The sequence below is a fragment of the Hemicordylus capensis genome, chromosome 3 (assembly GCF_027244095.1).
Source record: "Hemicordylus capensis ecotype Gifberg chromosome 3, rHemCap1.1.pri, whole genome shotgun sequence".
Lineage (NCBI taxonomy): Eukaryota > Metazoa > Chordata > Lepidosauria > Squamata > Cordylidae > Hemicordylus > Hemicordylus capensis.
In genome coordinates, this window is record NC_069659.1 from 43,334,971 (window position 1) to 43,361,793 (window position 26,823).

Here is a 26,823-nt window from a genome sequence, read left to right on the forward strand (position 1 = left end):
AAACACCTCAAAAATTCCTAAAATATAAACTGAGTACCCAGCAGCTTGTGGGGTAGTTGGAACATGGGATCTCACTAATTCCCCATCCCCACCTGCAAAGCAGTGGGGTCAAAATGAATAGAAGAAATGAAGGTGTGTAATGAAGACACCAAAGAATCTAAACACTTCAAAAATACCTAAAAATAAACTGAGTACCCCAGTGTGTGTGTGTGTGTGTGTGTGTGTGTGTGTGTGTGTGTGTGTGTAGCTGGCACATGGCAGTTGACAGTTTGCACTGTCCAATGATAGTCAAAATGAAGAGAGAAGAAATGAAGGCGTATAATGAATCTTCATAGGGATTCATTATGAGGAAAAGTTATTAGACACCAAAGTATCTAAACTTTTCAATATTCCTAAAAATTAAAATTACCCCACTGCCTTGCAGGTGGGTGTGGGTGTGGGGTGTAGTTGGCACATGGCAGTTGACAGTTGTCACTGTCCAGTCACAGACAAAATGAACGGAAGAAATGAAGGTGTGCAATGAATCCTCATAAGGATTCATTATGAGGAAAAGTTATCATACACCAAAGAATCCAAACACTTGAAAAATAATGACTGCACATTTTGCTCCATAACTCCACTTCTACAAGGGCTAGAGCTTAGGTTTTTTGTTTGTTTGTTTGTTTGTTTGTTTTAAATGAAAGCTGGGGATCTGTTTTAAAGTTAGGATATGGCAACTTCGAATCCCCATTGTTTCCTATAACAGAAATGTTCAAAATCAGTAAAAACTAAAATAATTCATTAAAATCAACCAAGTGTTCCACTGCCTTGAAATTTGGATGGTAGGTGGCACCCATAGGGACCTACCCACCAACCAAATTTGTTGCCCCTAGGACTTTTTTAAGTGGTCCAAATTGGTCCAAATCCAAATCGAACCAAAGCAAATACAAATCAAATCTGGGGTGATTTGGAGGGGGTAGATTTGGATACAAAACAAATCAGGGGTGATTTGTTTGGGGCACAAATAGAATCAAAAAAATCGATTTGTGCACACCCCTAGACTCAACACTGAAAGACCCCATGGAGAAAAAACTAGAATCCCAGCTGAAAGAAGGGCATAAAACTGCTTCTTTCTCCATTCATGCCTCCTCAGCAGCCTCCGTTATGGCATGTGTGTCCCTTCTCTGGACAGATGAGTTTCTACAGTCACCACCAGCAGATGCACTTCACCCAAGACAGATCTGCTTAAAATAGAGAAGGCCCAAGCCTTCATTGTAGATACAACACTGGAATCTGTGAGGTTTGTTTCACGATCCACAGCATCCATGTTGGTGGCCAAATGGGCATTATGAAGCTCTGGCAAGTTGACACTGCATCATGCAACAACCTTGCTGCAGTTCTGTATACATCCTCCAAGCTCTTTGGGGACGAGGTGTTGCAAGACGTCCTTGTGGATACTAAGGATGAGAAGAAGGCTCTCCATTCAGCACCACACAGAGAGGACAGGTACCCACCATGAAATTTTCTTCAACCCTTTTGTTCCAACTTCAGATCCAGGGACAGGGACCCAAGACAGGACCTCCCAGTTTGGAACAAGCAGCACACCTTACCAGAACCCAAACCTAAACAGGTCTCCTGACTCATCACCTCAGGGCATGGGAAGCTGACTGTCCTACTTCTTCCACCCCTGGGAGGCCTCCATTTCAGACAAATGGGCTCTGGACACCATTCTCTGTGGAATTGATTGCTCACTCCAGTGACCGTTTCCTCCCCACACTTCAGTCCTGGTCTCCTAGGAATCACAGTGACTTCCTCCTTGAAATACGCCATCTACTGGACATCTCAGCAATAAAGCCAGTTTACCAAAGGGGAAGGGCATCTATATATATAATTCTCCTGGGTGTGCCTGTAGAACGTGCATCCCGGCAGCCCAGCTGATTGGCTGGGCTGCGGGGGCGCCTGATTGGGTAAGGCGCACCCAGGAGAATTGCCTGGCCGGGCGGCTGCGGAGGCAAGGCGGCGGGCCCGGCGGCGGCGGCGGGGGCACGCTCGGCGTGGTGGCGGGGGCACTCTCGGCCTGGCAGCGGCGGGGGCACTCTCGGCCCAGCCGCAGCGACGGCGGTGGGAGCACTCTCGGCCCGGCCGCAGCGGCGGGGCCACTCCCGGCGGCGGTACTCTCGGCCCGGACGCCCACCCGTGGTGGTACTCTAGGGGGGTGTGGAGGGAGGAGGAGGCGGTGGCATGGTGGGGGGGGTGAGGCGGAGGGAGCCGGCGGCAGCGGCATGGCTGGCTCTGCCCCCAGTCCCTAAGACAGCGGGGAACAGCTGTGTCCAGCTAGAGGCGCAGATGTTCTGCGCCCGGGCCCACTAGTATACTCTATTTTGCTTATTGTGCCCCCAAAAGACGGTTCCTTAAGGGCCGTCCTTGATCTAAAGTTCCTCAACAAATGGGTAAAGTGCAAGAAGTTCTGTATGGAGACACTCTGCTCCATCGCTGAGGCGCTATATCACTCAGACCACTTGGCCTCGGTGGACTTAACAGAGGTGTACCTGCACATACCTATCCACCTGACAAGCAGCCACCTACTTCAATCCAGATATGCCAGACAACACTATCAATACAAGGCCCTATCAATTCAGGCTCTCCTCAATTCCAAGGATTTTCACCAGAATCCTTGCATCCTTGATGGTACACCTATGGCTTCGAAAGATATGAATATTTGCAATCTTTGATGACTTCCTGATCCAGTCTCCATCCAAAAAAACTGCAGGATCAAATCTCCAAGTCAGTTTTTGCACCCTCACAGAACACAGGTTTCTTGCCAACAGGACAAAGAGTTGCTTACACCCCTCAGTGCAGATACAGCACCTAGGGGTACTGATAGACACTATCCAGAATCTCCTATTCCTTCCGCAGGATTACATCCTAAAGTTAGAGACCCTCATCCAACAGATTTCCATGAAGTGTATGGTACCACTCCTCCTGCTGGAACAACTGCTTGACCTCATGGTTGTGTCCTTGGAAGTGGTACCCTGGGCACCTTCTTACAACCTCTCCTCCTGCACCATCATGTTTTGATCAGGACCGACAACATCACAGCCAAGGCACACATGAACTGTCAAGGTGGGACCCGTTCAAAATCACTCCATGAGGAAGTGACCCTGCTTCTTCAGTGGGCAGAGACTCACCTCTCATCACTCGTAGCCTGGACCACCAGGTCAACTGGCTCAGCAGACAGGAACTCCACCTGGCGGAATGGAGCCCAAACCAGCTAACATTCGAACTTCTTTCCCAGGAGCTGGGCCATCCCCAGGTGGACCTGTTTGCATACCCAGTCAACAAGAAACTTCCCCTGTTCTTTGCCAAGTTCCCTTGCGTAGGGGCAGAGGCAAGAGCACTATTGATGCCATGGCCCAGTTAACTCCTGTACACATTTCCACTGGTTCCAGACTTCAGCCGTCTACTTCGTTGGATTTGCCTGCTCAGAGCCTGGGTGATCTTAATGGGTCTCTACTGGCCATGCTGGCTGTGGTTCCCAGGTTGTATGGTTGTATGAGTCCCTTGTTTCTCCCGGTGTCTCCTCAGCCAGGGGCAGTACTAACCCACAATCCAGTATGGTTCAGGCTTGCCACCAGGCAACTGAATACAGCATCCTGAAACACCACAGCTATGCTTTCAGGGTCCTCAGCACCATACTGGCTTCCAGCTGGTCTTCTATCAACAGAATATACAAGTCTTTCTGAGTTGGTGCCAGAAATGCAGACTGGTGGTCAACCAGTGTGGCATACCTAAATTCTTGCTGTTCCTTCAAGACGGTCTGGACAAGGGCCTCAGGGTGAATACTATCAAATGTCATGCGGCTGCGCTGGCCAATCTACCCTTTCACTCCAAGAACCGAGGTTTGCACTTGCATCCTCACCTCAAACGATTCTGCAGGGCACAGCTCTATCTTCACTTCTGACTGTTCACAGATTCCCCTCCTGAGATTTTCACAAAGTTGTCAGAGTACTTCATACCCCATCTTTTGAATCTCTTGGCTCGGTTTCACTATGGATCCTATCATTCAAACTGGTGTTCCTGGTGGTGATCATGTCGGCTCGAAGAATTTCTGAATTGCAGACACTCTCTTCCAATGCTAACTTCTCTATTTTCTCCTCTGATGTGGTCAGATTAATTCCTGACCCTTCTTTCCTGCCTAAAGTAGCATCCATTTTCCATCCCTCTCAAGTGCTTCCATCCTTCTGTTCCTATCCAATTCACCCTAAAGAAAGGGAATGGCATACATTGGATGTACGCCGCTGCCTGAAGACTTATCTGTCTAGGACAGCCTCCTTCAGATCCACAAGCTTTTTTCATCTCCTTCCTACCATGTTCCATGGGCCAGCGGGTCTCATCTGCTGCCATCACAAGGTGGATAAAGGACTGTATCGCTCTGGTGTACATCCTGGCATACCAGGACTTGCCTCCTGGTACCTGGTGTACCAAAACCTGCTTCTTCCTCTCAAGTTGACTGCTCACTCCATGAGATCAGCTGCCACTTCCACTGCCTTCTCTACAAACGCACCTTTGAAGGAAAACGGCATAGCGGGCACATGATAATCCCCATCCACATTTACCAGACACTATAAATTGGACATTCATAGGTTCTCCCAGGCCACCTTCAGCAGATGTGTACTTCAGTATGTTCTTCCGCCCCAGCAGCCAGTGACACCCTTGCCCAGGTATGTTTCAGCTGTGGCATGTCCCACATGAGATGTCCTCACCCAGCAGCAGAGAAAGGAGCATTGGTCACTTACCGTGAAGGCTTCTTCTTGTTGCTAGATTTGAGGAGATCTCGACCCACCCATCTGGGCATCCCTGGCTACTGGTTTGATCTTTATTCTGTTATTCTATCTTTATGTTTATCTTTTTTCTGAATCTTGACTTGGCTAAACTGAATTGGGAGTGGCTATCCTTCCAGGCCTCTTAAAGAGTTTCCTTAATTGATTTGTCCTGTGCTCTGGAGCATGTGAGAAGGCTAACTCACATGAGATATCCTCGAATCCAGCATTAAGAAGAAGCCTTCGTGGTAAGTGACCAACGTTCCTTTATCAGGATTTATTCTGGAAAACAAGCCCTTGCAAATACTACTTATAGAGCCATTACCATCCTTATGAACCCTTCTAAATATTCATACAGCCACTACACCTTTGTACAATTTGTTTGCCTATGTAAATTTTTATTTTGCCTGAGTTAATGTCATCATCATCTTCCATTTCTGACATGGAAGGTTATAATAGAGCAGATTTAAACCTGCACTGAGTGAGTTCAGTAGAAGTTATTGATGTGTAAATGAGATGCATCACATGAGTATTCTAGTCTATTTACATGACTCAAAGCAGGATAGGAATAAAACATCACAACATCAATTTAATGAGCTTTCAGGTACTAATTATTATTGCTCCTTGTCCAGAATCTACCTTGCTTGACAGAGTTGTGAGTGTCTTCTCCAATGAACTACAAGCTCCCTGTTGCCTTTTCTGAATTTGGGAATGAAAATTTGGGCAGAAATGAAAATGTGGTACAGCCATACCAGCCTCAAAGCACCTACAGCATTATTTAAAAAACACTCCAGAGCGTTATAGATTTGCAAATATCCCTCAGGTATCTCTGTCATTTAAAAATAATTCACTAAATCACAGAAATGCAAAAACATAGTCATGCATTTAAAAAACCAACAACAAACCAGTGATGGTTTCCTTAAATCAAGTTAATGCAACAGTTCCATCACTTCCCTAACTGTGTCTGCACTTTGGAATCAAAACTGTCCTTCTGAGTCTCAGAACTCTTGTCTTGACAAGCATACTCAGTTGCTTTCTCACCACTTCGTTCCGCTCCTAAGGTCTTCACCTCTTCTCTGCCCCTCTTGTCACTGGACATATTTCATCATGTTTACAGCTCTGTGTGGTTTTTTTCCAAAGGTAAACATGGCACTTCACTACTTATCAGTCAGGCTAAGTTTTATACTCTCTCAGCTCCTGGTTTCTGTCTTCATTTTGTAGACGTAAGACTTCCTGACTGGAATGTTTTTATAAATTATTCTTGCTGTGCTCCAGTCTGAGGGATCTCCTGATTTATAGGAAAGAAGAGGAGACATCATTCCTTTAACTGATTCAACTTCCAATGGGAAAGCTGAGTTAGTCTGAAGCAACAAAAACAGCCAAGTGTCTAGTGATATCTTAAAAACTAACCCATTTTTTGGTAGCACACATTTTTTTGTGAACCACAGTGTCACATTTCACCCTAGAGAGTGAAAGATAATATCAAATACGAACAGAAACTACCTTATTCAGAGCAGCAAGAAATATATTATCACTTTAAATATTATACAAAATAGTTTAAAAAACATCAGGTGGGGGGAAATGGAAGAGCCAGGTTGTTGAAGTTAATATTCACAATTAAGTCTAATTGCAAGACTTGAGTCTGTATGTTATCTGATTATTCATGTCACATACCAGAATATATTTAAAATAAATGCATTTAAAAAGCAATACACCTAATACGTCAAAACTTTGAATGATAAAGGAGAATAAATGTCATTACAGTCTTTGTTGAAAATGATGTGTTATAACAGATAGAAGGAATTTGTGAGCTGCAAATATTTAACATGTAAAAACCTTAATTAGCAAAAAGGAATATTCACATATACAGTTGGCTGAAAATCATATGCTGTGAAGGATGGGGGATATTCCTTTTTTTGGTTTAGGATGGGAAGTATTCGTAACATGTTAGTGGAAAATTGACATATTCAGGTAATGAATTCAGCATCACTTCTTCCCCCTCCTTCCCCCCCCTCCTGTTTAGCATTTTCCACTTTTTTACTCTGTGATGTACAAGCCCTCACTGGTTAATTATGTATATATTTAGCTACTGCATGTGTTGGGCTTATTATTGTCATCTAATTAGATGTAACTCGAACTGCTTGCTTCTAGAAAAACCATTAAAAATTCTTTCCTAATGACCTAGAGATGACAAAATGTCTGTAAAGTGTGAAGAAGCAGACAAGCACAGGAACATCGCTTTTAAAGAGTGTTAATCCAGATGCTGCAATCATCTAATTAAACAATATTTTGCTGTCATTAACATTTTCACCAAGGAATTGCAGTTATAATTTCTTTGTCAGCTGTCTCTATATCATTTTACCTTCAAAACTAAAGTGCCATATAAAAACATTAAATTGGATGGTTTAATTAAAAAGTTATTTTTAATGAAGAAGCATATTCAGTATTTCTGAGATCTCATTTTCTATGCCTCAGTTTTATTGTTCAAGTAGATTAGTGTCATAGGCGTGCAATATTTAAGCCTACTTGGAAGAAAATCTGCTCCCACATACACCATTAAGAGCATGCATTTCTGCAGTTCTATGTTTTGCTAAAAAAAATAAAGGTGAATGCTCTTGTGTACAAGCAGCCATGGACTGTGTGGCAAAAGTTAATTGTCTTCTTATGTCTCAACCAGACAGTGCCTTTTTGCACTTCTGGTAGGCTCAGTGATGCAGCCTACAACTGGGAGTGTACAGAAGCTCCTGAGGAAAAGCCATTTCCTTTTATCATGACACAAACACACAGGGGAATGTGAGAAGCAAGCTGTGCGGATTTCTTTGCCTGCACCTGTTCCTTTCAATGAAAGAGACTGCTGGAGGTTAGGGTAATCTGCCCATCTGAACTTCAAAATATCAAGAGGGCTAAAATGGTTATAGGAGATTCAGGCATGCCCCCTCTCCTACCTTTGCTCCCCTGAAACTGGTTACATCATATAAGGGTACAAGGTAAATCAAGGTCAATTCAGGTCCTTTCAGTCCAGAAACCTGTGATTTTATGACACAAGCATCTAAAATATTATGTTAAAAAACTCAGGGTTGCTGCACATGTGGGGTACGTATAAAAATAGACCAGCAGTGGAAGATAAAGGTAAAGTTTTCCAGTAAAGGGTTTGTGGACTGGATTTCCTATAATCACCTCGGCAATGCTAAGATACTACCACCCCTGCTAACTTGGCAAAGAGGCATGTTTTAACGTGGTGATTCTCTTTATGTAGCAGGGGGAGAGTAACTGGCCCTTTCCACCCCCAGCACAGTACCTCCAGTGACTGTTGCTGGTGCCTATCTTATTTTTCTTTTAGATTGTGAGCCCTTTGGGGACAGGGAGCCATCTTATTTATTTGTTATTTCTCTGTGTAAACTGCCCTGAGCCATTTTTGGAAGGGCAGTATAGAAATCGAATTAATATATTAATGAATATATTATTTCTTGTTTACACAGTCAGACAGGTGTTATTGACTGGTTTGTTTTATCCAGACATCGAGTCCTTCCCAAGGACCTGGGATGCCAGAATTTTATTGTCAATTGTTATAGATATTGTCGCAGAATACAGGCTGTTCCCAGTAAAGCTGCTTTTTGTAATTGGCTGATGGTGATTTCTGTGGCCCCTATGGTGTTGAGGTGCTCTTCAAGGTCTTTTGGAACTGCACCCAGGGCGCCAATTACCACTGGGATTATTTGGGTCTTTTTCTGCCACAGCCTTTCAATTTCAGTTTGTAGATCTTTGTATTTCGTGATTTTTTCTATTTCTTTTTCTTCTATTCTGCTATCCCCTGGTATTGCTATGTCGATTATTTTGACTTGTTTTTCTTTCTTCTCTGCTACAGTTATATCTGGTGTATTTTGTGGCAGATGTTTGTCTGTTTGTAGTCGGAAGTCCCAGAATATTTTTACATCTTCATTTTCTACAACTTTTTCAATTTGATGGTCCCACCAATCTTTGGCTACAGGTAGCTTGTATTTTTTGCAGATGTTCCAGTGTATCATCCCTGCTACTTTGTCATGCCTTTGTTTGTAGTCAGTCTGTGCGATCTTTTTACAACAGCAGATTAGGTGGTCCATGGTTTCAACTGCTTCTTTACAAAGGCGGCACTTGCTGTTTGTTCTTGACTTTTCGACTTTTGCTCTTATTGCATTTGTTCTTAGTGCCTGTTCTTGTGCAGCCAGTATTAAACCCTCTGTTTCTTTCTTCAAGTTGCCGTTCTTAAGCCATTGCCAGGTCTTGCTGAGGTCTGATTTTCCACTTATATTGTGCAAATATTGACCATGCAGTGGATTATTTTTCCATATTTCTGCTCGGTTCTTGACTTGTTCTTTCTTGTAGGCCTGCTTTGTTTCATTGGTGTTGAATAGTTTCGCATTATTGATGATTTTAAGTGCATCTTCTTCACTGTCCTTGATATATTCTTCAAGGCCTCTTTTCTCCTCCTCTACTGTTTGATGGACTTGCAGCATTCCTCTTCCACCTGAGCTGCGAGGGAGGTATAGCCTATCCACATCACTGCGGGGGTGCAGAGCATGATTGATGGTCATGATTTTCCTGGTCTTATGATCTAGCGTCTCTAGCTCTGCCTGGGTCCAGTCTATTATTCCTGCAGTGTATCTGATAATAGGTATAGCCCAGGTGTTTATGGCGTGTATGGTGTTCCCGCCATTGATTTTGGATTTGAGAATTTTTCTAACTCTCCTGATGTATTCACTTCCAATTTTTCTTTTAACCTCAGTGTGTGCGATGTTATCAGCCTGGAGAATGCCCAAGTATTTGTAAGGTTCTTTCTCTTCCAGGTTCTTGATCTTGCTTCCGTTGGACAGTTCTATTCCTTCTGTCTTTCTTATTTTCCCTCTGTTCATTATTAATGCAGCACACTTGTCTAGTCCAAACTCAATTGCTATGTGGCTACTGAATATACGGACAGTGTTTAGCAGTGATTCGATTTCTGACTGGGACTTTCCATACAACTTCAGATCGTCCATGTACAGCAGATGGTTGATTTGACTTGATGTTTTAGATGTTTGGTATCCGAGGCCTGTTTTGTTTAGTATTTGTGAAAGTGGGGTCATGGCGATTACAAACAACAGAGGGGATAGTGAGTCCCCTTGGAAAATGCCTCTTCTAATGCTAACCTGTCCAAGTGTCTCGCCATTGATTGTTAACTGTGTACTCCACATGTTCATTGCTTTTTATATAAATATCTGAATGTTTTTGCTGACACCAGTTGTTTCTAAACATTTTAGTATCCATGTGTGAGGCAATGAATCAAAGGCTTTCTTGTAGTCAATCCATACAACACTTAGATTTGTTTTTCTTCTCTTGCAATTTTCTAAAATCATTTTGTCAATCAGCAGCTGGTCTTTTGTGCCTCTGGTGTTCGGGCAATTTCCTTTCTGTTCAACTGGAAGCTGTTTGTTAGTTAATAATTGTTGCATCACTTCATCTGCTATTATTCCAGTTAATGATTTGAACATGGTTGGCAGACAGGTGATTGGTCTATAATTACTTGGAACTGCACCTTTTGCTGGGTCTTTCATGATGAGATGAGTTTTCCCAGTTGTTAGCCATTGTTCAATATCACCTCCTTGTTTATGAAGGCTTGTTAGGTGTTTAAGCCAAAAGCCATGCAGTTCATCGTCGCCTGGAGCAGTCCAATTTTTAATTTTCTTTGCTTTTCACTTATTAATTCTGGTGTTATTATTAGATCTTGCATTTGTTGGTTACATTTTTTGACCTCTTTCATCCAGCCTGCTTTTTTATTATAATCTATTGGATTGTCTCATAATTTCCCCCAGAATTGCACTGTTTCTTCTTTATTTGGTGTTTCTACGTTTCTTGCAGTTTCTCCTTCTATGCTTTGGTAGAAACGTCTCTGATTCGACTGGAATTGGAGATTCTGCCTGTGTTGTGTAATTCTGGCTTCATATCTGCTAATCTTCTTTGACACTGCTGTTATTTTTTGCTTTATTATTTCCAGGACTTCTCTAATTTTCCTTGAATCTAGGTGGTATTTTTGGATCAGATACTGTTTGGTGTTTTCATTCTTCAGCTTCTTGTCTTTCATATCTTTCAATTTACTAGCATCTGATCTAAGCCTGGAGATTTTATTTTCTAATCTAATCTTCCATTTAGGTGATGTACTACTTTCTTTTTTACAGGTCCATTGATCTTATATCCGAGCTCTTATTGTTGTTGTTGATGATGTTATTATTATTATTATTATTATTATTATTATTATTATTATTACTAAGATATAAACATAATGGGTAAGGCAGACCTGCATAGCTTGTGGCTCATAAAGCTGGTACTTTATGATGTTCTGTATTTGCTGCTTCCCAGGATTGCAAAAATTGCTAGGTGCCTGAGAGAGGTCAGGCCACAATACAGGGGTAGTGGACTGCCCCAAAACTCGTGGTTCACATGTTGTTTTGGGATAAGGCCCAAGTCTGGGATAAATATCTAATCTATCTTCTCTCTATATATTTATCTAAGGCATACCCGTCACTAATCCCATGTGTGGCAGCTCTTGCGAATGTTCGCGAGCAAGCTGTCGGTAGGGGGAGAAAAAAGTTGTGGTGGTGACGGACAGGCTTGCGGGCAATGTGGGAAAGATGTCAGGAGGGAGAAAATGGCAGCAATGTTGGTGGGCGGGGAATAAAACGGTGGTGGCGGGTGGGGAGGGAAAGAAAATGGCGGTGAGCAGGCGGGCGGGGGAGAACTATTTATTATTTATTTATTTAATAATATTTATTTATTAGCTAAACTTATTTTAGTTTATTTATTCGATAAACTTGAGGTGCAGATGCTCTGCACCCTGCCCAGCTAGTCTATATAAATAATTATCCTGGGTGTGCCCAGGAAAAATGCATCCCGGCAGCCCAGCTGATTGGCTGGGCTGCGGGGGCGCCTGATTGGTCCTGGCGGCACACCCAGGAGAACGGCGGCAGTGGCCATGGCCGCTGGTGGGCCTGGCCTGGCAGCAATGGGGACAGGCCGAGGCGCCGGGCCTGGCCGGGCGAGGTGAGGCGGCGGCGGGGGAAGCCGGACGAGGCGGCGGCGGGTCCAGGCAGGCGGAGGAGGAGGCGGGGGAAGCCGGAGGAGGCGGCGGACCCAGGGGAAGCCGGAGGAGGTGGCGGGCCCGGCTGGAGGAGGCAGCGGGGGAAGCCGGGCGAGGCGGTGGCGGGCCCGGCCGGAGCCGCAGGCGGCAGTGGTGGGCCCGGGCAGAGCCCAACTAGAGGCACAGATGCTCTGTGCCCGGGCCCACTAGTATTAAATAATACGCATCAGATGTTCCCACTGCACAGCTTTGTACTGTTCACTTTTTTGTGAATAACATTTTGGAATGCTGACTTCTGAAGTGCAGTTCACTGGACCTAACAGGATAGAATGAATAAATGAATGGTGGGAGTGGGGAGGAAGCAGGATCACAATGGTGGGCCCAAACTCCTGATTGCCATGAGTCCATCAGCTCTTCTACACACAGCCATACACACAATTTGTCCACATGTAGACAGTCTCCACACACTTGGAGACCCCAGGCTCCTGACAGTACAAGAGAGTCTACAAGTGTACTGAAGGCCCAATGAACACATGGAGTTTGTTTGCATGAACAGGGCTTCAGTTGAATATAGTTGGCAGCCTGTGTATCCCTAAAGTTTTGTACAGCGATTTTGCTCCAACAGATGATACTCAAAATATTATGCCACTGATGCAGAGAAAAAATATTGTTTGATTCGTACCTGCTATTCAGCTGTAAAATTATTACACTTAATAACCATTTCATATTAATTAATAATTATTACTCTTAATAACCATTTCAATATTCTCTTATCTTTATCAGGACGCACATATAATGATCTAAACCAATACCCTGTATTTCCATGGGTGTTAACAAATTATGAATCAGAGGAGTTGGACCTAACCCTTCCGGGAAACTTTAGAGATCTTTCAAAGGTATGTTCCAACCATTTGTTTTTTAGCAATGTTTGTTTGTTTGTTTGTTTGGTGGGGGGGGGGAGGAATTAAGGAAAAGGCTGTCTTTCTTAGAAAAACAGTCGTGTTATGTTGTTACTAAGTAACTGGTCCTAGATATGAACTCCGAAATGTAGGGTCATATTGAAAGACCCCCTGCAAGCCACATAAGACCATTGCACATTTATTGCTGATTAGGGCATCTGTTTTAATAGGCCCTTAGGGAGCTCTGCTCCAAATTCCAAGAAGAATTCAAGACAAGAATTCAAAGGCATTTCTGGACTTTGCAGAATGGTAGCTTTTTATTAGGAGAGGAGAGCTGGTCTTATGGTAGCAAGCATGACTTGTCCCCTTAGCTAAGCAGGGTCTGCCCTGGTTGCATATGAATGGGAGACTTGATGTGTGTGCACTGTAAGGTATTTCCCTCAAGGGATGGAGCTGTTCTGAGAAGCACATCTAGGTTCCAAGTACCCTCCCTGGCTTCTCCAAGATAGGGCTGAGAGAGATTTCTGCCTGCAACCTTGGAGAAACTGCTGCCAGTCTGTTTGGTCGATACTGAGCTAGATAGACCAATGGTCTGACTCAGAATATGGCAGCTTCCTATGTTCCTAAGTTCCTATTCTGTATTTGGACAGCCTAAATGAAGATGCTATGGTTCACAAAAATTAAAATACAGTAGAAACTGCATTTAGCAGGCCAGAAATATAGATGCTGAAGAAGAGGAATAACATGTGATCAAAAATGCAGGCATGGGTGGGAATATAGGAGCCAATGTGACTTCAGTGTTGGACTAAGAGACCTGGCTTCAAATCCCCACTCAGCCCTGAAGCTCACTGGATGATCTTGGGATAATCACCCTCTCTCCATCTAACTTAACTCACAGGGCTGTTGTGAGGGTAAAATGAAGAGGAGAACCCATGTATGCCACCCTAATCCCTCTGGAGGAAGGACAGGATAAGACACATAAAATATCCTCCTGCCCTGCCCAAATGAGCTCTCTTTCAGCTCAGCTTGCTACAAATGGCAGGCGACTTTTAAAGCCTACAGTATGTTAAATGCTTATGCTGGACACTGAGGTCATTCACATGACCAGGCCAGGCCAGTGGAAGGGCGGGGCGGGGGAGGCTGGTTGTACTCACTTTTCCCTGAGATGAGCACTGGACTCCTGCTGGAAGTGCAGACCATGCTACCAGATTATTTGTGCTGTGTCCTGCAATCAGCTCTGGAGGCAGGGATGATGCATCTTGGCCTCCAGATATCCCACAATGCCCCATGCGACATGCACAATGTGGCATGCACAATGGATCAGACTAGGTGCCTGACTCTCTGTGTCTGCTGGGGCCTCAGCTAACACACTATCCCAGAGCCCTTAACCCTGGCTAAGAGATGTGTTTCAAAGTGGGGCTAGGTGGCGCTGCCCCGCCAGAACCAGGCCTGATCTTGGCATTTGTCACATACAGCTTAACCCAGGCTAGGCTTCCCTAGCTGAGGTTAGGATGCACATGAGAATAGCCTCACTGTCTTGCAAAGAAACAGCATTATGGGTGTAGGAGTAGATTGTCTTAACTGTTTTTTATTTGGCTGTTACATTGATCAAAGACCGAAATAATGACTATGCCTATGCATTATGGGTGAATCAAAGGATCCATAATAATATGGATTTGTTAGAAACACTTTTGTAGAGACTCATATTTTTGAGGGACTTTCTTACAGCACACAAAAATGTTAAAAACCAAGAAGGGGGGTGGGAAGATTCTCCTTATAGAAACAGATCACCTGATATGGTGCCCTAACTGTATCCCTAAATGTGGTTTCATGCATTTTTATAAGTTAACGAGGCATGTCTAACCTTATAATTGAGTGGGAAACCTATTAAAAGTAGATAGGTGTAACAGGAAATGGTTTGTAAATGTATGAGTCAGCTGTGACTCATTGAATTTATGCTTGTGAAGGTGTGCTTGACTACTTTACTATTCATAGTGATGTTTCTTTTAAAGAATAGTCTCCAAAGTTCTTACCATTTGTAATATGTTGCATTTACTGAAAAGTCCCATACAGTTTCCAGTTTGGATGAGAGAGAGAGAGAGAGAGAGAGAGAGAGAGAGAGAGAGAGAGAGAGAGAGAGATCTGGTGGTATATAAATATGATAGATAGATAGACAGATAGATAGATAACCTTGTTGGATCAGCCTCAAGGTCTGTTTAGTCCAGCATCCTGTTCCTCACAATAGTGCACTAGATGCCTCTGAAAGCCTACAAGCAGGAGATTAAGGCATGCCCCCTTTCCTGCCTTTGCTCCCCTGCAAGTGGTTGCATCCTATAAGTGTACAATGTAGATCAAGTTCAATTCAGGTCCTTTCAGACCAGAAATTTGTGATTTTATGAAACAAATATGTAAAATATTCTGTTAAAAAACTTAGGGTTGCTGTACATATATAAATAGCCCGGCAATGGGAAATACAGGTATTTTCCAGTTAAAGGTTTGTGGATTGGATTTCCTATAATCTTTCCATATAGAGACACCTATATTTAAGATCATTCAAGCCACCACTTGAATGACCTTAAATGACCTTAAGATCTTTCAAGCCACCACTATGGCCATAGATCTTTCAAGCCACCACTATGGCCATAGTGGTGGCATCATCTACCAGGAATTACAGCCTTTTTCATTATAGCACTAGTGCTGTGAAACTCTCTCCAGTGAGATCCAACTCTCTCCAGTAAGATCCAACTCAACAGATGATCTTTGTGATGATCCAGTAACCTTCACTACATGGGTTATGCACCTGCACAGTAGCCCCATGGAAGGATTTTCAGGCTTTCTGAAGTGGTCTGTAGCTCCACCTTTGCACACCAAGCGTGCTTGGTATCTTCAGCATCAGAGCACCTTTTTGCTCAGTTCCTTCTCGACCGCCACTGTGTGTGCTGCTTCTCTCAGGATTCACTCCTCAGTCATGTTTGGTTCCTGAATGTAAATAATATTCCATAGTTTAGATTCTACTGTTTCTTTGACTACAGTTTGCCTTAACTTTACTCTTTGCCTTAGAATTTGAATTAGTTTCCTTGGTGTTTGTACTGATGGATGCCAAAAAGCAGTTTAAGAGGTATTCTTCGTGCTGCAGGACACTACCCTTGTCCAACAAGCACGATCTTTGCTTGCTTTGTATTGCAGAAGACCATATAGTCCAAACCCTCAAAATTTGCTTATCTTTTCCAAAGCAAACTAGGAAAAAAGCAGAGAATTGCATTTAAGAGCTGCTTTGCATGAACAAGCACTGCGCACTCTGACCCCAATGCCATGGTCCCCATTACCAATGATATCAACACCGTCTAACCTTTAACAAACTAAATCACAGTTGGTTTTGGCAACTTCCCTAGCTAAGACCTCTAAAGACCCTCCAAGCCACTCTAAACATCAGAAGACTTTGTCAGCATCAATGCCGACACCATCAACTTCGATGTCAATGTCCTTCCACAGGCCAATACCAATAGTTCAGAAAGAGAAGCATCTGAATCCATTGACATGGGTTTTTACATCACCTATGCCGCACAGGGAGTGAACCCCCTCACCTTCTGTGGTTCAAGTTATTCCCTCAATCCAATGTCAATTCCCTTCTTCTTCACCAGAGATAAATGAGGTCAGTTCTACTGATCCCCGATCTCTTCAGTATCGCATATTCCAGCATTTATACTGACAATGACTCCAGCAACAAGTTTGATGTTGACTGCAACTGCTGCTCCCTCTATGGAACAAACTTCAATGTCATTGATATGGACACCGATGCTGACCAAACCTATGCCTGACTCAGGAAGGCAACCACTTGGTTCCTCAAATGTCTCTGCATCAACTGATTTTAATCTCAACTTTCCTTCCACGCCATCAATGTTAAAGGAGTTTTCTATTCTTCAAGAAATAGGCTATCTCCTGAGATCTCCACATGGATCAACATTTAAGAGTTTTTCTTTGCATGGCCTTGATGTCGAAGATGATATTGGTGCCAGTGCTCTGACTATCCCTAAAACACCATTGTCATGATCAGCTAGAGTGACATCTGCTTGTTTTCCATCTTATTTTCTGAATCACCCTTGGAAAGAAAGATACCATCTCCCCTCCTATAGAAGGAGGATGGACTATTGGAGCTCACCAGGTTATCTTGATCCAGGCTATATTAGGAGGATAGGGAGATTCAAAGATCCTTTCTATATGTCTTCGCCTTCACTACCTTACCAGTATGAAGAGTTTAAACTATGGAAACAGAGTAAGATGAACTCCTCTTTCAATTCACAATCACAAGCCTTGTCTAAAGGGTATGACTCATCTTTCAAGAGGCCACTGGCCCCACCTCCGCTTCCTCAACTGCCTACAGAGCAGATGAGGGAGACGTCCCACCCTTCCTCTTCAAATCTGCAGGTTATTTCTTCCGCCACTATTCAGGAAAAATCTCCTGTTCCTGAAAAAGAAAAATCAGATGATGAATATAAATCCATGTCTGACTCAGATGATGATTCTGCGCACATAGAAAACCCATTAGACCTTTCGCCTGATGAAAATGTTCCAAAGAACCCATCTGATTCTCTCACAGGGGAAACAATATCTCATTGAATCTAAATTGCTGAAAAGGCCAAAGTTCTTGGCTTGGAAGTGAAATCTCTGGTGCCAGAGGTTACAGACCCTATCTATGACTTTATTTCTTCTTCTTGTACCTCTCATCCTGCAGCCCTCCCTATGCTGCCAGTATTAGTAAGCTCAGTGAAGCCAGTATGGGGTGCATCATCTTCTTTGACTCCTAGAAATGCCTTGAAAATGTCTACAGGGTGCAAGAAAAAGATTGCATATTTCTCTTCAAACATCCCATGCCTAATTCCTTGGTGTAGATTGTGCCATGGGAAATAGATCTGGACAGAAGCACTCTGCCCACATAGAAAAGGAGGGCAGGAAGTTGGACTCTGTAGGGTCAAAAGGAAGAGGACATCAAAGATGCTCCAGAAACAATTACCCCTGAAACCACTCTATTCATGAGGATAAAATACACCCATGCAACTTCTACTTTATTAGCAGAAGTGCAGGAACTTCCGGGGAAAGGGGAAGTAGAACCTGTCTCTAAGAAAAAACAAGGGAGGGGGTTCTATTCAAGTTATTTCCAAGTCCCAAAGAGATATGGTGGTCTCCACCCTATTCTGGACTTGCATTTCCTCAATGACTTTATTCACTTTATTCACTATGAAATAAAGTTCATTTCACCTCAGGGGATCAAGCTTACCAATACACAGTTCTCCTATTTGGCCTCTTGACAGCACTTCAAGTCTTTATGGAATGTATGAGCGGTGTTGTTACCCATTTAAGAACCTAGGGTATTTAATAGTTTTTCCATACCTAGATGTCTGGTTGGTGACTTCGACTAACAAAGACTCCCTATGCAATCAGATCAAAATCTATCCTTTCACTTCTGGAAAACCTAGGCATCCAGGTAAAATGGAAAAAGTCCAACCTTCAATCACATAATTCAGTACTCTCCATAGGCACCATTTTGGACACCCAAGCAAAATGGGCCTTCCTTCCAGAGGAAAGAAGACTCAATTATATGCTTAATCTTCTCGTTCAGAGCCAACCTAAAGCAAAGGGCAAGGACCATCCAAAGACTTTTAGGTTTGATGGCATCTTTTACCACCACCATGAGATATTCCAGACTCTGGATGAGACAGCTCCAAATGGTGGTTTCTGTCGGTGTTCAAACCGAATATAGACAGCCAACATTTGTGGCTTCTGAATCCTCAAACAGTCCTAGACTTGCACTCCTGGTAGACTCTTCCAGAGAACCTTGCAATGGGCATTCCCTTTCAACCTCCTTCTCCAGTGATTACTGTAACAGACATGTCTCCCAAAGGATTGGGTGCCCATTGTGCTGGACTCTATGTGCAGAGCCTGTGGAACCAGCCAACTCTACTTATAAATTTCCTGGAGCGCCTGGCTCAAATAGTGCTCAAATCCTTCTAGTGCTCAAATCCTTCTTCCACAACTCAGAAACCAAATGGTTCAAATTCTTTTGGACAGCACCACAACCATTGCTTACATCAAACAACAAGAAGGAACAGTCTCTAGATCCCTGTGCAACCTAGCTATCCAACTTTGGGACTGGAGTATACATCACCAAGTATACCCTCTGGCTCTGTGCATAAATGGCACTGACAACGCCCTTGCAGACAATCTGAACAAAAAAACAGATTCCCCCCATCAGCACAAATGGGAAATCAATCAAGTCGTATCTCTGATCTCTTTCTTTGTTGGAAAACTCACCAGGAAGACCTCTTTGCATCAAGACCTCAAGACCAAGCATGGGGAAGGGGTCTCAGGGGGATTCTATCTCTTTCCTCCCTTCCCTCTACTATCCAGAGTACTCAGTTAAGTGCATCATACATGGTGGCAGAGGCAACCTTGGTTCTCTCTCCTAGGACTATCCCAAGGATTCCATCACAGCCTTCAAACCCTGAACTTGACTGTGTGGAAGTTTAATTAAGGGAAGGGAAGGGAAGGGTGACTGTGTGGAAGTTTAATTTCTAGACAATATCCTATTGCATGAAAGGAAGGCTTCCAAGAGATGAAACTATGACTGTAAATGGAAAAGATTTGCCAATTACACCAAGACCAAAGATTATAATCCCTTATAAGCCTCTATATGACAAGTCCTCCTGTTTCTTACTTCTGAAACACTTGGGCCTTTCCAGTTCATCTATTAAAGTCCATATGGTGGCCCTATCTGCAGTTCATGCAGACTGAGATGCTAAATCACTATTCTCTCAACTGGACTGCAAAAGGTTGCTTAAGAGAATCAACAATTTCTTCCCACCGATTAGAAAATCAATTGAACCTCGGAGTCTCTAAAGACTAAAGACTTTAGAAAGACTCATAGACTCTTTATTGACTTCAGGGGCATGGGCAGGGGCCAACCAATCTCTACACAGAGACTTTCTCATTGGCTTGTTCAGCTTATTTTTACTTGTTACAGGAAACAAGGTGTGCAACCTCCAAACATGGTTCATGCTCATTCTACCAGAGCCATGGCTACCTCTGCTGTTCACTTATCAAGGATAGGTTTTACTGACATCTGTAAGGCTGCCACTTGATCCTCCAACTTACCTTTTATTAAACATTGTGCCTTAGACATCTGAACTGTGGCTGAGGCCAACTTTGGGCAGACTGTACTAAAGGAAGTTCTTTAAGAAACATCCTTCAGCCTTCCTCCTCCTACGGATTGCTCATTGTTCACCCATGTTATGAAGGATACCAGATCACCACAAAGATAAACAAGTTGCTTACCTGTAACAAGTGATCGTTTGGTGATCCAGTATCATTCACAACACCTGCTCGACCTCCCAGCTTATTGGATGTTTCTGCTAATGTACTTATTTAATCATTCAGCTGAAGAAGTTCAGTCTTCACAGCAGTTGATCAGGAACTGAGCAAAAGGGTGCTCTGCCACCAAAGATAATGAGTGTGCTTGCCACAAGAAGGGCAAAGCTACAGGTGCTTCGGGAAGCTTGAAATCCCTTCCATGGAGCTACTGAGCAGGCATATAACTCACATTGTGAATTACACCAGATCACCAAAAGTTCACCTGATAGAGTAAGCAACCTGTTATTGATGTAGATCAATATATACCTCAGTTGAGATAAGCTCACTACTAGTGCTGTTTCATGCTATTAAAATGTCTGTGATGTTATGAGATTAGGCCATGTCATGTAGCATGTGAGCCTGCTGTTCACACATTCAAAATCCCCTTGGATGCATGGAATTGGATACATGGGATGGGTTCAGAAGTCACATGGAACCATGGTTAAATCTTGGTTCTGTGCTACATCTCCAAGCATGGGCAAGAGAAGGGAGTGTTCGCTTCCCTTCTCTTGCCCATGCAAGTGTTGGTAGAATTGCATGACTTCAGAACTGATTGACCTTTGTTTATTCTAATCGAAGTGCTTGAAACAACCCCAATCTAAACCCAAGGTCTGAAGTGGGTTTCATATCATTGCAAGCACTTTGGATAGAATAAACCCAAGGTCAGTCAGGTTCTGACACAACAACCAACCTTGGTTTGTTTCTAACTGCAATCTGAAGTAGAATTCTTCCTGTTTGTGCACAAATGGAAGGAAGGGAGGTGGTTGTGTGAATACCTGAAACTCAGAGACATTGAGGCAAGTCTCACGATCAGTGAGATTTGCTGAAATGAGGTCAGCGGGGAGAGCGGGCTTAGCCCTGGATGGCTGGATCGGCCACCCACATGACTGCTGTCTCCATCACGGAGCCGGCGGGGGCCTGGAGCCGCATGGCCCCCAGAAGTTCCAGGATGCCCCGCGTGAGCGCATGGAGCATACTGGAGAGACCCCTGAGCCCGGGAGGCTGCTTGCAGCCTCCCAGTTGGGGGTCTTCTCGTGTGTTACCACAGTGTGGAGCCATGCCACGGCCGTATACGATTAAGAAATGGGGTTAGTGGAGTGCTCGCTCCGCTAACCTCGTTTAAGGGGAGGGGCATTCAAGTAGTTTACCCACTTTGGAGAAACCAGGCTCGCCTGCAAGCCCGGTGGTTCTCATGGTTGGCTGAAATTGAGCTAGGCTCCCTTAGCCTGATTTTGGCCTATCGTGAGAATCGCCTCACTGAATGGAACCAAATTTAACATTGGTTCTGCATGGTATCTGAATCCACCCAGAATTTTTGGGCCTTGTCCATCACATATTACTAGAGGGAATTGTTAATTCTGAATTAACAGCTAATTAACTGGTAAAAGGTAGCAACTTGATTTATTGTCTGATATTTTTGCCAGATATTAATTTTAACTACTCGCTGTCAGTTTTACCTCTTTGTTTCAGCTAATGAATGCAGTGACGGATCAGGCTACTGACAAATGTTTTAACAGTCATTTGCAACTTTTGGCAGTTTAGTTTAAAGGAGTAATTCATTGTTAAAACTCAACAGTGAATTTTAAAATGTCCATCGACATTTTAAAACTCTACTAGTATTTACTAATCTGTGCTGACTAATTAACAAGATCAAATAAGGAATTCCCTTTCCTTTTTCCCCTCTAGGAAGTGACCTGTAATGGTACTTTTAGAGTAGACAATCCCCCCACCTGCTGTAAATAGTCAAAATAGCTCCAGTAATAGATCTTTCAGACATTAAGGACTTGAAAACTGGACAATACATAAGGCATTTCATTGTCACTGTAAAGAAAGAGCATAATGAGGGCTCCCCCCCAATATATCCAATTGTCCACTTTAAGCAGCAATGTTATTATTGGACAATTAATGCACTGTATTTTCTTTTTAATCAAACATTTGTCATAGTCCCCTCTTTCATATTTAATTATGCATTTTAACTGGAAGTTCAAAAAGCAAGGCACAGTGGCAGTCAAGCTGCTCTATCAGTAAGACATTTCAGGCTTCTCAAGTTTTATTCAAGACATACACAAGGTCAAAGGTTATATTTATTGTTTGACAAGTTGAAAAGCTAATGAAAAAGGCTGTCATAGATACATAGATTATCTCTGCACTAACAAACAATCAGGTGATCTGCTTATTTTCACCTTGATTGGATCTTCCTGTCAAAATATCACTAAGCAGTCATACAAGAAATATTTTTCGCATTATTTACTGCAATGTAGATTGCCTTTAAGAGTAGTTCTTTAATGTGGTTTTCTTGTGTAAAATTATATAATGCTTACTAAGGTGCAGTGAGTACATGACTTTGACATGCTGTATTGTCCCTGCTCATTTAAGTGTAAATGGGATTTCCTCCCCACCCCTTTACTTCCAGTTATGCACCCTGCTAAATAAAGCAGTTCCATCACCAACTGGGGAGTCCAACTAATATTGACATACATCAAAACACATCATACACGCCCATCCGCCAAAGGGAATTTTTTTTTTGGTTAATGTACAAGCTGCTTGACTGGCAGCTGATAGTAAGCATAACCACTTTCTTAAATTACTGTGCCATTTTTTTTAAAAGGAAGCGATAATGCCTCAAGGTTTATAAATGTAATAACACAGATGAATTCATGGAAGTGTGAATTTTTCAAACAAGCAATTCTTAACATGACCAAATGTTTCTGGTTAAGCAACAGTCTTTGGCGACAGCAATGTTGGAGCCTTTTCTGTTTATTTTTTAAATATGCTTTTGTCTTTAATGGAAAAATGTCTGTCTAAGCCAATGTTTTTTGTTTTTTTTAAAATGTAGCTGATTATTGCATTGGGCGATGTTTCAGTGTCAAAACGTATGAGTGCGTTGTGCTGCAAAAGCACATGTTAACTTACTAGCTATAAAGTGAGTGGAAATCTCCTGCTAAAATATTTGCTTGTTACCAAGATACAGTGTTGAATGGTACAATAATTGGCTAGAAGTCCCCAAAAAGGAACATTTGATTGGATGAATGAGTACAGGATCTATTTGGCTTATATATGTTTGAAAGCAGACATTGCAGACTGAAGTGAAGGCAAATCAAGGGGGCACCTTTCTTGTGAGTGGCCAGAGTTAACTCACTTGTCACTGCTGGTAACAGAATGCTGAATTAGATGCACTATGGCTTCACCTGATTCTTCTAGAAATCAGCCAGTTAAATTGCAGATAAACCAGTAAAACATAGCCTTTATATTTCTCAGCAGAGGATGGAAAAATTAGAATGCCTGTGAAAGTGGAATATAAGAGAGTAAATAACAGTCATGTCATATCACCTTGGAAGTCCCTGCTCCGCCCCCAGAATAAAGCAACTAACTATGCTAGTTTCAACTGCAGTGTGGTACACAGCATGATGAGGCTATTCACACACACATGCAAAATTGGGCTAAGAGAGCTCAGCCCAGTTTGGCATACCTGTGTGAACCAGTACCACAGTGGCAATCCTGCCTACGAATGAGGTTACAGGAGCGAGCGCTCCCTTAACCTCCTTTTCCAGATAGTCTATCAGCTGTGGCTGCAAGCACCTGCAGCGACAGACTCCGGGGCTGGGGCAGGATATCCCCATAATGCACTGCACACTCACGTGGTGCATTATTTGAGTTCCAGGGAGCGGGGCGACACATCCTGGCTCCCTGACCCTCTGAGCTGCCAGCAGAAGACAGTGCTTGTTTGGGCAGGCAGTCCACCTGCCCAGGAACATTGCGAGGATCGTCTGAAGGGAAGTAAGCACTTTCAGGCTTCCTCCCCACAAAAATGGGTAGCGCTTTCTCACTGGTCGTGAGAAAGGGCTCATAAAATTACTAACCATGGTTAGCTTAAACCAGAGTTTGCAAGCCTGTTTCTAACAATGGTTACATAGAGTTTCTAAAATATACTATTAAATTGACTGTTCCTTTCTCATAGTAATTTTACAATGGAAAAGCAACAGTCTATTTAATAGTGGAGTTATTCCCACGATCTGCAAAAATCGGGTTAGGAGAGCCTAGCCCAATTTTTGCAGATTGTCAGAACCACCGGGCTCAGCTGCGAGCCCGGTGGTTCTAGAGTGGGTAACCCTCTCAAGAACCCCTGCCTCAAAACCAGGTTTGCGGAGCGAGCACTCCACAAACCTGGTTTTCTGGATCATGAGCAGCCGCGCCACAGCTTTGCGCTGTACCTACTCATGAGTAGACCCCTGGAGGGGAGGCAAAAAGCCGCCTCCTGACTCCAGGGGTCTCCCCAGTATGCCCTGCGCGCTCGCACAGGGCATACTGGGGCTTCCGGGGGCCGCACAGCCCCTGAGCTCCCCAGGCCCCGCCAGCTCCATCACGGAGCCAGCAATCCTGTGGGCAGCTGATCTGGCCGCCCAGGGCTCCCTCTGCACTCATCTGCAGGGAGAGCAGGCTTAGCCCACTCTCCCTGCAGTTTGGGAAAAAGCGGGTCTCACGGATCGTGAGACACGACTCAGTATATTTTAGAAACTCTATGTAACCATGGTTAGAAACAGGCTTGCAAACTCTGATTTAAGCTAACCATAGTTATTTATTTAAACACTGATATGCCACTTTTTCAAAGGTCTGAAGTGGTTTACATAATAAAAGAAAAGCCATTGTAGAATCAAAACAGCCACAGCAACCTCCACAGAGAAAAATCACTTTTCACCAAGGTAAGTGTTAACATCAGTGTGCAGATATAATGCTGTGTTATAGTTAGTTACAAAAAAAGGAAGAGAGATTCACATATAAGAGGTCAGGAAGAAATAGGGGGAGGCACTCCCAGTTTTCTGACCATGGTTGGGGCATACCTGCACACTCGGTGGCCTGTGTAGTCAATCACTGTCCCAGTTAGGCAGTACTAACAAAAGGGTTATGGAACTAACAGTGGGTTATGTTCTGCTTGTTGTTTCACAAGTAGTACAGGCTGAGAATGGGTATGTATTTTTGTATGATAAAAGACTGAATTCAGTCTCCCATAATGATTTTTAATTTGGGCCTCTAACTAAATCTACATATATGATTAAGCAAATAGTAACCTTGTCCCTTGTAATAGCAGTCAGCACTAGATAGCAGGCAGCTATAAAATGAGCTACTTCAAACTATGGGGCCTTTACACATTTATAGTGGTTCCTGTGAGTTTACCTTGTGTATTCCCTTGATTTCATGTATTGTTCATTAGAAGTTGCCCAATTGTACCCAAATTAGTTGAAAAATAAATATTCACATATCTCCTTTGGATGCATTGCAGTTGACATGTCTAACAGTTTAGTCTGTGCTAGGAACCACTGTTTCCAATTACATTATCATCAAAATACCATCCTCTGTATTTTCATGTCTTTGACCTCCTAAGAAATTTTCCCAGACACAGCCTAGTCTTCTTTTGTTTTGGTCCAGCCACTTCTTCTAGCCTGTAGAAGAGTTGTGAATCTGAAAGCTCTCTCTCCCCACCCCATATTTCAGATTTGCCCATTAACAGATATAAACTCTGCTGGGCAGTTTTGTGGTATTGGGCAGCGGGAAGGGATTTTACATGATTAATGAATTTCTGCATAATTGAGAAATTAAGTCTTAAAATGAGATTGTTGTAAAACTGGGTAATTACAAATCAACATTTTTTATATATTGCCAACTCTAGGACTTATAGTAAAATGTAGTAGGAGATAAAACGCATTGTACTTAATGAAGATAATGAAACAAAAGAAATGTATTCAAAATATACACAATACCTAATCTGCCTGTTACCATGGGAGGAAATGAACAACCAAGCTGGGATATCTCACATTTATTTGAATTAGGAATTCTACTTGACCCCTGCAAGATTAAACCTTCTTTCAGGTCTGGAGGTAAATCTCCACTATATTAAGACAGAAAAACCCCAAGATATAATTCAATTTCTATACACTTTTTACCAAATGCAATTAAGGAAATTGTGTAATATCTGCATGGCCTTTTTAAAACCCCAAGAGGCCTGGAGGCAGAATCTTCATTTGAGGGCCCACCACCACTTCTCACTTTATCCTGTATCAGTGTAATTTTTTCTCAGTTTGGGGAAGAGAAATAAGCTAGATATACATATTAGGGCTGCACAGCACTGCTGGATCTGACATTGGACATGTCAAGAAATGGTGGATTAATTATGGTGCAACTTTCCTAGGGTCCTACTGTATAGGAAATGTTGGAATGAAATCTCTATTGTGTCAGATTTTGGTCAGAATTGTAAACATAAGAACAGCGCAAGGCCCATCTAGTCCAGCATCCTGTTTCATACAGTGGCCCACCAGATGCCACTGGAAGCCACAGGCAGGAGTTGAGGGCATGCCATCTCTCCTGCGGTTACTCCCCTGCTACTGGTACTCAGAGGCATCCTGTCCCTGAGGCCGAAGATGGCCTTTAGCCCTCCAACTAGTAGCCAATGACAGACCTCCTCCATGAAGTCATCCAAACTCCTTTTAAAGCCATCCAGGTTGTTGGCTGTCACCATATCTTGTGGCAGAGAATTCTACAAGTAGTTCCATTTGTTGGTCCTAGATTTCCTGGCAGACAATTTCAGGGGATGACCCCTGGTTCTAGTGTTATGTGAGAGGGAGAAGAATTTATCTCTATC

At 43.1% G+C, this 26,823-nt stretch overlaps 1 protein-coding gene across 11 annotated transcripts in view; it reads left to right on the top strand.

The window, feature by feature from the left end:
* NBEA (neurobeachin) overlaps positions 1–26,823 on the top strand; it is a 670,094-nt gene that overhangs the window by 526,583 nt on the left and 116,688 nt on the right. For all 11 annotated transcript variants that reach the window (XM_053311836.1, XM_053311837.1, XM_053311835.1 and 8 more), the window contains one exon: positions 12,670–12,782. In XM_053311836.1, the coding sequence (XP_053167811.1) occupies positions 12,670–12,782 (113 nt within the window). The remainder of the gene's footprint in view (positions 1–12,669; positions 12,783–26,823) is intronic.